The 13,661-nt window shown below is 36.3% G+C and overlaps 1 protein-coding gene across 3 annotated transcripts in view; it reads left to right on the top strand.

Moving 5' to 3' along the window:
• LOC306845443 (disks large homolog 1-like) overlaps positions 1-13,661 on the top strand; it is a 127,766-nt gene that overhangs the window by 79,030 nt on the left and 35,075 nt on the right. For 2 of the 3 annotated variants that reach the window (XM_079378246.1, XM_079378249.1), the window contains exons 5-6: positions 8,393-8,491; positions 8,944-8,997. In XM_079378246.1, coding sequence (XP_079234372.1) covers positions 8,393-8,491; positions 8,944-8,997 — 153 coding nt within the window. The remainder of the gene's footprint in view (positions 1-8,392; positions 8,492-8,943; positions 8,998-13,661) is intronic. The other variant, XM_079378247.1, reaches the window with a different exon arrangement.

The following is a 13,661-nucleotide window of genomic DNA, read 5'->3' on the forward strand; positions in this document are numbered from 1 at the left end:
AAGACAATATATTAACAGTTAATGCTGTCTTTCAGTATTAATGAAAGACAGAATTTCACTATACACATTTCATCATTAAAGGGAGAATTGCAAAAATGATGACAGCTTTCAAAAGTGTCAGACTGTGTCAGACTGGTCAGGATTTTTGAAACAGAGAAATGTTCTGATAGCACCACAAAGTGTGAGAGGAAAAGGTGTTTTAAAACACATTTATGGCATCTTGTGGTTCTTCAAGTTGTTATTCTCTTTACATTTATTCATTTAGCTGACGCTTTTATCCAAAGCGACTTACAATTGCTATATATGTCAGAGGTTGCACGCCTCTGGAGCAACTAGGGGTTAAGTGTCTTGCTCAGGGACACATTGGATGTTAATATTGGCTCACAGTGGATTCGAACCCGGGTCTCTCACACCAAAGGCATGTGTCTTATCCACTGCGCCATCACCACCCTCTTTACAGATAAATAAAATAGTCATTGGAATTATTGGTAGAGTCTTGTGTTGTGGTTTAGAGATGATGTTGAAGTGCAGTTTTGCGTAGTGGTTTTACATCATATTATGAAAAAGATTGACCTCAGATGTGAATGCATCTCAATGGCTTCTGTTGAGTCCCATATAGTGGAAACCTTTTGATTGTAATGTATCCATTTACTATTAAAGATTGTGCTTTTTGGCCATAAATATGTGAAAGGAGTAAAATTCCCTGTTCTTTTGGTTTTCAATGAGCGTTCAGTGCCTGCTAGTTTGTGAATGAGTTCATTCGATTCAAAGAAGACAGAAGCAGGCCAATGTGATGTCTATCAAGATCCTGTGTCAGTGAAAGATCGCACTGGCAATCCTGGTGAACAGCGGTCTTTATTGATTAGTCTGTTCAGAGTGAAATGCAAGCTTGTAACATAAGCTTTTGGCCTAAGTCTAGCCCTTGGCTAAACATGAACACTACTAGTGTTAAACTGAGTTTTCAAACTCAAGGATGTTCTTCAGTCTTGTTTTGTGTTATAGATCAATGCTTCAGTGTTTTCCAAGGCATTAACATCCAATTTCAGCAATCTCTACTGATTTAGACATGCGATTCCGTGCTCTTTTCAATGCACTCACTGTGTCCAGTTGTACATGTGAATGTCTATTATGGAATCTCTATAAAGATATTTTAGTACTCGAAAACGTGCACAAGCAAGCGTTTAAAGTCCACGTGAACTGGAAGTTGCTGCCAGCTGGATTTCAGTGTGGTGGCGTATTTCCAACTGAAACGGAATATTGAGTTTTATATTTACGTTACTCCTCTCATCTCTTACTCACAGCAAACTAACCTCGGAGGGGCGTGGTTAAGCATATTCTGCCCAAGCCGTCAAACTGACATCATCAGAGAAGGCGTGCCATTCCAGAGCGGAAGCAAATAATCAGATTTTGATTAAAGATTACCAAAACAACCTTTTTTTTTTCAAATTAACTTGCACGGATTAATTGTTGATTTTAAGACTAGCAATGTGCGCTAACAAAATAAATATTGTACATTCTGATTTAATGCAGACTTTAAACAATCATTTAAAGCTGATTTGTGTAATTTTTTCAATTTAAAAAGTATTTTTCCTATTTTAATTTAATGCAAGTTAATTGTAGCTTCATTTTCCTGAAAAGTGAAAACACTGTCTTTACCGTAATTTGTCAGAGTTAAATATTTAATTGTGCATGCTTTTTTTCAAATTTAGCTTATTAAAGTTGATCTTTTAAAATTATAAGTAATTTCATAACACTGTTAATTTTTAATACCGCACATTATATTATGATCCCTAAGTGCGCTTAGAATTATTTGTTTTAAATTTGTTTTTATTTATTCTACATTTATTTTATTTAGATCTCTCTTGTTTAGACTGTTTATTGATTATATAATAATTGGTATTTGTCAGAATTTTAATATCATTCCATTCTAATTTTAACTTGACTTAAATTGTCTTATGCATTAGTGGAGTTTAGATAAGACGCCTATGCCAGACTATATGGCGCCACACTGAGGACTGAATATTTTCACATTGATATGGATGGTTAGTATGTGCCTTCTTTGCCTTCTTCCAGCCTGAACATGTTTGTGTGTGTGGAGCCATCTGCTGTACAGCAAGGAGGTGTGTCTGTGAATTTCATATAAAACAAATCAATATGGCCACTATCCAGACATTATATGACATTAAATCATTTTTTATTTTAGGTTTTTATTATTTTATTTATAAGGGTTTTCCAACCTTTTTTTTTCTTATGTCCATTAGAAAGCCTAGAGTACCTCTTCATCAACTCCACACCAGTAATGTGCTCCTATTAATCATTTAGCATTATCATTAATATTAATCATTTAAAAAAGAAAATCAGTAACACTCACAGCATCATCCACACAGATTATATTTATAAAATTTGAACAAACATTACTTTGTTTTCTTTCCTTTAAAAAAAATCTAAAAATGATTTATTATTTTAATCTAAAGTAATTGTTTTTTAATAATAAAATATTTTAAACACTTTTTTTTTTTTTAGTTTTAAGAAAGCAATGTCCAAATTTTTCCATGTACCTCTGGTTTAAAATACAATTTTAACTGTAGATAAGCTAATGCTCTCTCTTGATAAACTGTTTTCAACATTATCACTCACTGATTTTTTTTTTTTTTTTTCATGTTCAAGAGATACTGAGACATATATGTTCCTTTTAGTGTCCATTCTTTGGTGGCACACTTTCAAAAGCCTCAGGCACAAGATTTGCTTTCTCTCCCTCTTTTCTTCCTCTTCCTTTTCTCTCTTTCTCACCCACAGCCCCATAAGAAACAGGACAGGGAACATTAAAAGGTGCAGTCAACAGGAAACGTACATTCACAACCATCCAGTCCTAATGCAGAAGTAGTCCCCACACTCTTCAAGCCCTGAAGCGTCTGCTTTATTTAATTGAACTATATGTGAAAACGACATGTATGATTACTGCACTAATGACTATGTGACTGATTAAAGATGATGGTCTTATTTTATATTCTATAAGAAACTGTTTAAGAAGAATAAGAAATATGCATATAGTTTGACTGCAATTTTAAGCGATTACCCTGTCGTATAAACCAAATATAACCTACAGCAAGTTCTATCGTAACCCCATAGGCTTAAATGAGCGACCACCATCCAGCTGTCAGCGTTGAAGCACAGGATTGTGTAAAACTCTTACAGTGCAGGTTTCGAATCGAGATTAGTTATGAATAGTAGTTGTAAAACAAGGTCAAAGCAAGGCTGCGCTCAACCATCATATGCTCTGATACACCACACCGGCCCGTTCGCCCGCCCACCCCTATGCGAAGCATCTAATAGAGATTGCATTTATCCTCTGTGACCTCTCACTTTGTGACCCGTGTTAATGCTTTGAAAAGCGAGTCAGACTACAAAAAGCCTCATGAATCTCAAACGTAGGGTGCAAATCCGCCGTTGTCCAAAGAGCGACACAAAGATCATCCGAACGCCAATACTGAAATCAAGAATGGATCATTGATTATTCATGCCTGCAGAAGAGACTGTGTGCTGTCATGTGCAGTACCCATTGGAGCTCATTAATTGGCAAGCAAGTGCGGGGGGATGAGAGCGAGTGAGGCAGAAAGAGAGATAGACAGTGAGAGAGGTTGGCAGAAGAGTGGAGCCAGGGGAAAAGGACCAGATTTACAACCACGGTGTGTCCTCTCTCCTTCCCGATTGTTCAGCAAAGTAAGCGCATCATTCTTCAGGCTGCGTTCTCCATCATTTCACCTGCTGGTCTGCCCTCTGCTTGGAAAATAATGACCACCTATTGCAACAAACATGAGTACTGCTGTGGCGCTTACGTGGACTGTCGGACCGGGGTGACGGAGGTGGCCAACTGCAACCATCCCAGAATGCAACAGAGAGTCGGACACGTGCACAGTACGCTGACCCGAACACCGAGACAGTTGGTGCAACAACCGCAATTCCATCACCATTTCCACCATCATCTGCACCACCAGCAGCAGCAGCAGCAGCAGCCGCCACCACCACCACCACCACCTCACCTTTCTCAACCCACCCTGCTCAACTTCCAGCAGACTCCTCTGGAGTCCCACAGGGTTCCGCAGTACAGCTCCTGCACCCTTCCAGCCTCCATCAAGAGCAGAGGAAAGTTCACCAACCTGAGGGACAGTGTGAAAAAGAGCCCCACTAAAAGCACAGCTAAAGTCAGAGCTTCTTCCAGTGCCTTGTGGCTTGCCAATTCTTGGGGCACGTTTTCACTGGAGAAGGTATGTGGGACTGAGTCTTAAGAGTTGAGGGATGGTGAAGCTGAGGTATGAGGATTTGAATTTCAGCTAAGGTTACGTCTGAATTCAGTTATATTGTTTTGATGTTTATGTTGTTGTTTCTCAAGATTTGGTCAGTGTCATTTTGGTTGCCAAGTGATATACAGTAATATAAATCAGCTTTGTGTGACATGTATTAGATTTAATTGACAGACATAAAAATATAAATGTATACACTTCCATTCAAAACTAATTTTTTTGGGGGGGAGGGGGGGTCAATAAGATTTATTTTTTTTTTTTCTTAGATCATAATGTATGTTACAACAGATTTCCCGTTACTTGCTATGCTTTAGAACTTTTCTAATCATCAAAGAATCCTGAAAACAAATCACAAAGATATTAACTGAATATTAACTGTATTTAAATATTTTTAAAGAATTATGTCTTAAGCAACAAATCAGCATGTTTGAACTATTTCACAATATTACTGTATATACATTATACAGTAATACAGTATATACATTATTGACACTCTATCCTCCAATTTGATACTGTTAAGTGCTTTGACACAATCTGTATTTTTAAAAGCGCTATATAAATAAAGGTGACTTGACTTCACTTGACTATTACAGTTATTGCTGTTTTTATCAAATAAATGTAGCCATTGTGAGCATAAGAGACTAATTTAAAAAACAATGTAAAAATATTACTGACACTTACAGAACTTTTGAACAGAGTTGTGTGTGTGTGTGTGTGTTTTAATTGTTTGATCTAGACTGTCAAAATTAAAAAATTTAGGTCCCACTTTATATTAGGTAACTACAATGTACTTACATTTAAATTAATCATTTGATACAGTGTACTTACTGTGTTCATACATGTTTTTACATTGTACTTATATTTTAAAAAACACCTGGATGTTATTACATCTGTAATTAATTTCTGTAATTATATACAGTATAACCTTACTTGTATCCCACTTCAGTCGCAGCAAAAGTGTTTTGCAATACAATATGAACACAATAAGTACACTGTAGTCATTTTTTTATGTAAGTACATAGTAGTTTCGGCCACCTAATACAAAGTGGGTCCAAAATTGAATTTACAGTCCAAAACTATAGTACTTTTTAAGAAGTCAAAATACAAGATGTTTTTGTTGTACTTTTGACTCTACTTTAAGTAGTGAACATGTTTAATATCTTTTATACACTTGAAAATTAATATTGGGATATTGTCATGAGTATAATATTGATACATTTTATACATGATATTTTACAATGGAGACTATTGTGCGGTATTAAAATGAAGAATGTTTGGGGTTGTGATTCATTTGAGACATTGATGGGAGCTTTAGGCTGAACTCCAAACCAGTCTATCTGATCAATGCTAATGATTGATTCTAATTTTAACTCCGAAATCACAGGCCATGACTACTGTACCACTGCCATAATAGCACGCAGTGTATATGGATTCTTATGTAAGTTACACTGGTCAATTTAGGCAGGACAAAACATTGTGGTTGAATTGGTAATGTCCTCTGTGCTGTCACTCAAATGTAGCTCCATAGTACATACCACAGTCTCAAGTCTCTGCCATAACCCTGAGAGTGTGTGTTAGTGAAACAGAAACCCTTTCTAATTAGTAGTTGCAGTGATGTGTCTGTTGTTGACTGAGTGAACTGGACTGTTGTAACTGAATATCCGTCTCCTCTGGCTGTGGTTGGTGCTTGGACAAGCGGCTGTGGATCAGATCGCTTTTGTTTGGGAATGCTGACACAGACGGCCTGTGTAATGGGCCAGTTTCAGTGTTACAGCATGGCAGCACTCACTCTTTCTCCTGTAGAGCTGGAATCTGCTGAACTCCCATAGATATGTGCTTGCGTTAGATCCTCTCCCTCAACAGTGCACAGTCCACATCATGTAGCCATTATTCTCTTACAGTTTAATATCTGAATTAATGATTAGCCATGATTTTGAAATGATTGGCCACAATTTTGAGATCCGTAAGAGTTGCTTAAACTATGGAAATCTTGAGACAAAAGTTTTGAAAGTTCACGAAGGCTAGGTAATGCTATAGTAGCTAACATTAGCTAGGTACATTGCTGGCTAGCTGTTAATGTCAACATAAAAAGGTTTACTATTTATTATCTGTAATGCATTTTCTGTAACTCTTTTCAGAGCTGGCTCACTGGTTTGCTTCAAGGCTTACAATTACCTATCGATTAAGGATTTCTGTAAAGAAAATGAATGGGAAATATTTCTGTCTGGAGACCTGCACATGACATACAGGGGGGAAAACAATATAATGTGGCCTGGAATTAAGAATTTGTTGCTTGTAATTTTGATTGGATTAATATATTAGTTTTAATTTAGTTAAATGGTGACCTAAGAGGGAAAGAATTAATACAACATGGCCACAATTTAACTGAAATGAGGTACAAATTCTTAATTTGTGGCCACAATATGTATTTTGTCATGTGCGGGGCTCCATTTTTCTGAAATCAAAACTGTATAAAAGTGTCACTCTTGTGGTCTGTTTGGTGTAATTGTAACGCTTGTTTGATTGGCATAATTTTTTGTGAAAGGAATTGCAGGATATCTACTTTGGGATATTATTGAGTATTTTTTTTTATTTTTGCAAATAGTAATTAGCCACAGTGCACTTCAGTTTTGCTTAGCAGTTAGTTCAGGTGCAATGTAGTCTGAAGTCTCTCTTTCAGACACACATTTATAACCTGCAGAAATGAAAGAGACAAACTCACTAAACCTTACAGAGCTCTGATTGACATCTTGACAGCTAATGTCCTCATTGTATATCTGTATAGTTGTATGTACGTTTAAACTGTATTTGAACGTCTACAGTCAGTGTCTTAAATGTTAACTGTATGCACCAAGGGTCTGAGAGCAATTGACAATAAAGCAGACTTGACTTTACTAATTTCATATTCAAAAGGAAAAGCTAATCCTTCACAGCCCTGCACAACAGGATGTCGATTTCTGGACAGGAGTTTTATTTTTAGCTCTGTCTAATCTTGAAAAACTGTGGATAACTTAAAGGGATAATTCACTCAAAAATGAAATTTCTGCCATTAATTACTCACCCTCATGTCGTTCCAAACCTGTAAGACCATCATTTATCTTCGGAACACAAACTAAGATATTTTGATGAAATCCGAGAGCTTTCTGACCCTCCATAGACAGCAAGGGAACTACCATGTTCAAGGCTCAGAAAGGTAGTAAGGACATAGTTAAAATAGTCCATGTGACATCAGTGGTTCAGTCGTAATGTTATGAAGCTATGAGAATACTTTTTGTGCGCTAAGAAAACAACAAAAATAAATCAACTTCCTAAAATCAACAATTTCTTCTACCTTTCTGGGCCTTGAATGTGGTAGTTGTAGTGCTGTCTATGGGTCAGAAAAGCTCTGAGTTCATCAAAAATATCTGCATTTGTGTTCTGAAGATAAACGAACATCTTACGGGTTTGGAACAACATGACGGTAATTAATTAATGACAGAATTTTCATTTTTGGGTGAACTATCCCTTCAAGTCTAAAGGAAGGTTTGTCCTTCAAGTGAGTCACAAAATAGCACACATTCTGACATTTACATTGATGGAGATTCTATGTCACAATTTACACTTTTTAACACTACATTTCTAAAACTGCTGAATATAATATTTTTTTATTTTGTTTCACCCCAAAATTAAAATTTTGTCATCATTTATTCACTGTGCTTTTGTGTTTCACTGAGAAAAGAAAAGAAAAAAAAAGCGGGTTTTGTAGCAATATTAGAGTGAGTAAATAATGACAGAATAATCATTTTTAATTAAACTTTTTTTTTTTTAAAGCTTAAAGGTCTTGTCTTTTTTTCACCCCTTACATAACCATTTACACTTTTAGTCTTTTAATAATAAAAAGGAATTACAGAGTCTAGTCTTAATTTCTGGACCAATCCAGTGATATGATTATTTTGTGTGTTATTCTGTTTTCATTACCTCATCTTCTGTTATTCCCTCCCTCTCTGTTCATTATACTGTTCAATATCTGATTAAATTAGGAGAAATCGTGAAAAATCATTACTGCTGTGTGTCATCTGCTCTGACCTTTGACCTCCACTGTCATTGTTTAGCAGGCAGATGTCATTCCTCCCTCTGCTCCCATAATCCCTGTGATCCCTATCTCACCCATCCCAGCCGAGACCACTGCCATTCCTGCACCCACGTCACAGGTCTTTTTTTTATCTCATGTTTTCACTCCACCCACCTCAGCGATGGTCCTCTTGACTTAGAGAGATTACAGAGAGAATGCCACGTTATATCGCTGATGCGCACTTGCACCTCAAAAGCAATTGTGCAAGTGAAGCGTGTGATACATGTTTTCAGAAGGATTAGGTCTGTGCTGGTTTGTTATGCCACTGTATTGCATATTCTGCAGTATGTTATGCTGTGTATGGACACAGGCTGTGCTGTTAATCTCTTGCAAATGCCAGAGTAATACTGTATCAGCATGCCAAGAGTAAGTGATGCTTTTTTATCTGATCTATTTCTTGTTTTTTGTTTTGTTTTGTTTTATAGTTAACTGTTTGTTTCATTCTCAGTTGGTTAGGGAAAAGAAGGAAGGTGCACAGTTATGGGTCTTGATTCATTTCAGCTCAAGTATTAATGAATGTTTCCTTTGCAGGCAAGCCCCGCACCGGTGGTGGTGAACACAGAAAGCCTTGACACCTCGCCCTATGTAAGTTCATATGTAAGTGATGTATTGCATTTAGCGAAGTGGTAGATTATTGCAGAATGCTGTTCAGTTATATATAATATACAGTTTTCATAAGAAATGAATACTTTTCAGCGTTTTTTTCACCAATAATGCATTAAATTGATTGAAAGTGACAGTAAACATTTATATTGTCACAAAACATTTAACATTGTTACAAAAGATTTCCATTTCAAATAAATGCTGTTTAATTAATGCATCAAATTAGCATGTTAGAATTTATTTCTGAAGGATCATTTCTCTATAAAACCTAAAATAATGGCTCCTGGAAATTCATCTTCTCCCACACAGAAATACAGTAGATTTTAAAATGTATTAAAAAAGAAAACAGTTTTTCAATGTAGTAATATTTCTGCTTTTACTGTATTTTTGATCAAATAAATCCTGCAAACTGTATCCATATATATATCCATATACATATATCCATATCCATATGTCCAAATATATATATTTGACTACTAATTTCCATGAGAACAAATCTTAATGTTTAAGCATATAATGATATTCTATGGAATTGTGTGCTTCTAATTTTATAGCAACAGTTTGGACAGGACCCTTTTCTAGTCTAACATGACAGTGCCTCTGTGTATAAGGCAAGGTTCAAAAAGAAATGATTGATTCAGTCAGTGTGGAAGAACTTGACTGGTCTGCAGAAAGCAAAGTCCTAATCCCAGCTGAACACTTCTGGTGTAACTTTATATGCAGACCTTGAGCCAAAAACTCATCACCAAACACCAATGACTTGTATATCCACTATATGGACAAAAGTATTGGGACACCCGCTTCTTTAGAACAGAAGAAGGCACTAACAAAACTGTGGCAACAAAGATGGAAGCATAATTCACGTATTTAAAAAAACTTATTTCCATCTCTGTTGCAACAGTTTTGGACGTGTCTAAAATGACAGTACCCTTATGTACAAGTCATTGGTGTTTGGTGATGAGTTTTTGGCTCAAGGTCTGCATTTAAAGTCACACCAGAGGTGTTCAGCTGGTGTTCTGTTTACAATTAAATTAATTTTCCAGCTTTTAGGAGACTTTGTCTTGTGTTTTGAAGGTCCTCCACAGTTTGTGTGATTTTTAGATGTTATGGAGTTTCTTTGTTCTAGCTTGGGGATTTAACCGTGGATGACATTTATCAGGATCCCATGGCACTTCTTCAGCCCCATTCTTCTCTCAATCTCAGCAGTGTCTCATAATGCTATACATCCAGTGCAAGAAAGCCTGCTGAGCTGACTTCTGTCATCCTTCATCAAAGACTCAATCTGAAGACTAGAGTTAACTGAATGAGAGGGAACTATGGTCTATAAAGAAATGACCATGAGGAACTCTTGACTGACCTCATTAAATACTCCACATAATCAATGCTGGAGATCGACTCTTTTGCCATGTCGTTTAAAGGGGTGGTTGACTGTTTTTTTTTTTTCTAGGCTTGATTGTGTTTATGGGGTGCAGTCAAACATGTTCATGCTTAGTTTTTTTAAAAACGCGTAATTTTTCACATAATTTACCTTTATTCCACACCTCTCTGTCCCTTCTCTGATAAACGCCCAGATTATTTCCTGGTTTTATGAAGCCCCTCGTATGTAATGTGCTCTGATTGGTTAGCTGGTCCAGTGTGGATGTGCACAGCGGCATGTGCTCCAGTTGTATTGTAAACTATGGCGTTGTCTATATTGCTTATCGGTTTGAGCCCGAATGAGACGCAGAGAATAGTAGTGAAGAAGATCGTGCAGAACCTGTGGAAGCATGGCTTTTAATAGTATGTTTTTTTTTGTTTGTTGTTGGTTCATACTTTTAGATATGCTGTTATTTGTAAGTGCTACTGCTTCTGTCAGCTTTTAATATACGGTTTGATCCTAATTAAAGCCTTAATACAGCACGGCATAGCTATGTGGAAATAAGTGTATATTTGGAACAGTTTGTTGGAGCTGATCTGATGATAATAAAAGAGAGAGAGAGATGCAGAGCAGGGTGACACGAGGAACAGTATTAAGAACCGCTGCTTTAAAACATGTGATTTTGAAATTTGTGAATCCATTAGAATCGTTAGAAGGCAGAATCGTGATTCATATATGAATAGATTTTTATATGCACCCCTAGTTTTCTCTTCCTCTTCTTTAAAGCAGCGCAGCGTGGCCCCGCCCCCTTTGCTGCGTGTTCCCCGTGGCGGGGTTTATCTGGGTCTGTGACCTATCGGACCCGGGAAGTAACTCGTAGTCCCTTACCAGTCATTTTTGTAGGCATTAAACTGCCAGAATTTTAAAAGACCATATCTCTGTTTGCATTGAACTGTCAGCGTCGTAACTTTGCAGATATTGTTTATGCTTAAACAGCAACATTGCACACTAACGTTAAAAAAGTGAAATCGCTATTAACCACCCCTTTAACGTGGGACATTTCTAAGGCCATTGGTCTGTGATTTTTATGTGTAGGAGGAGTTTTAGTTGGAGTAAACTTTTTGAGGTAAAAAAAAGTTGGAATTTGAAGAGTAATTATTACAATTTTGGTAAATTTGTTCTGTTTATAGTAAATTTTGATGTAATCTAATAATAATAATAATAATAATATAGAAGACCTGAAGCTCAGGATTTTTCTGCATTGTATTACCCAGGGATCAAGCATTTTTGATATTGAACCTGCCAGCAGTTCAGTGGATTTATAGTGATCTGACGTGTGGTATGCAAAATCAAAATTTTGTATTTTTTTTTTTCTGTTAATAAACAAATGCTTTTAGAATATAGTTTTCATTTTGTAAATGTAGAGTATAAAGGGCAATGTTGATGTTGAACAGCTTATGCATGTACTGTTCTGCAAACATAGACTGTAGTAGTAGTCTGATATTGATCGTGTAAATGCCTGTATTGGCTCTGATCCCTGGCTGGTTGTTTGTAGCCATACATGCAGTTTGTGAGTAGCAGCATGCAGTTTAGCAGTGCTGAAAGCCTGTAAATGCCTCCCCATAAAACAAGAGAAAAGGTTATTGTCAATTGTTATTAATTTCAGAATTGTGAATATACTGTATGTAGTTATGCCAGAATCAAAAGGCCTTTTTGGATATTCTTTGAAAAATTATTCAGAAGCATTGAAGTAATAGCATGAATGTTATTGTAGTGTCACGCTGAGAGCTGGTGGCATGATTAGAGTATAATGCCGTATTGGGCCGTGTCAGTATTGACGTATATCTCTCACCCCATTTAAACCCCACCCTAACACCACTGATGTCACAGACAGATGTTTTCAGCTGCAGTTACAGAAAGAGTAAGAGCAAAATGTTTAGAGCGTTTAGTATTTAAGGTCTTTAAATGTCATTTAGAAGCTTAAAGCAGAGCCTCCAGAACCTTTTTGATTAAAAGCTGATGCATTGATGCTTATTTTTGGTGTCATCGTGTAGCCCTGTTTTCATTCATTTTGGTTTTAAACTGTCCAGACTTATTTAAATGAAACCTCAATTTGAACTCATCCAGAGTGTTGTTTGCTCCATGTAAACACTCCTTTCTGGTATCCTTGCCTGTATCATGTGAAAGTTACCAAGGTTTACTGGGTATTACGTGGTCATGACTTTGAAGTTGAAAGATTGGATCTAGTTTTACACACACAAGGCCAGTAAGCAATTCTATCACATTAGTTTCTTGCCAACCTGTATAATGTTTAAGTTACAGTTACTTTGAAAACAGTGTGTTTTAGAGTTTATCGCCTGGTGTACTTTCATTGTAAGTGACATTTATTGAGGGACAAGTCTGAATTATTTACTGTGGTAATCAACATTCTGCCGCAAATGCAGTTGATACAGCTTAACTTGTGTTGAACCCAGAATGTTGGAAACGAGTGGACTGCATTGCATGTTTAGCTGACAGCTAGCGTCTGTGTTCTTCGTAGATTTGGTTGCTGTGGCCTCTTTGGCTGAAATACACAGTAACTGGCAAGAGATATAGTGCTGCCTGAGTTTTGTAGTGCCAAGAATTACTGTAGAATCAGGAGAGGTGAAATGTAAGAGTGGAAAGCAAAAACACTCAGACTTTTTCAAATAGTTCATTCTTGCATAATTAGAGCACGTTTTAGCACATTTTTAATTATATAAGACTATTTTTGCCCATAATCGGTCCCAGATGGGAGTCTAACGATGAAATTTACACTGATTTTTAAAGAAAATCTGAGGAATTCTGCTGAGTGGATTTAGATAAGTGTATTAAATGGAACTTTGAGTACTAGTTATGGAACGGAGACTAATACTACTTGGATGTTGAAGACATAACCAGTGAGACACATTATTAATTGAATGCTCCTGCTACCCTTAACATACAGGAATTGTTCATTCTGATCTGTATTTGTCTTATTGCTGTTGTATTGTTGTTTGCTTTGGTATAATGTGGGTTTATAATAGTAGTATATCTATAATAGCAATCTGTTACAGTATATTAGTACATTTGTGCATTTCAAAAATGAATTATTAGGAATATAAATCTATCACAAAATTTCTCTTTGATTTTGATTCCTGAACAGTTGCTTTAACTATCTTGTCAGTGCTTCTTATGAAAAAAAATGCAATGGTGCGACTGATGAGATAATCATTCAATAAAAAATTATTTAAAACAATTTCTTTAACAGATTTGTCACACAGTCCTTGTA

This window comes from Barbus barbus, assembly GCF_936440315.1.
Source record: "Barbus barbus genome assembly, chromosome: 25".
Classification (NCBI taxonomy): Eukaryota; Metazoa; Chordata; class Actinopteri; order Cypriniformes; family Cyprinidae; genus Barbus; species Barbus barbus.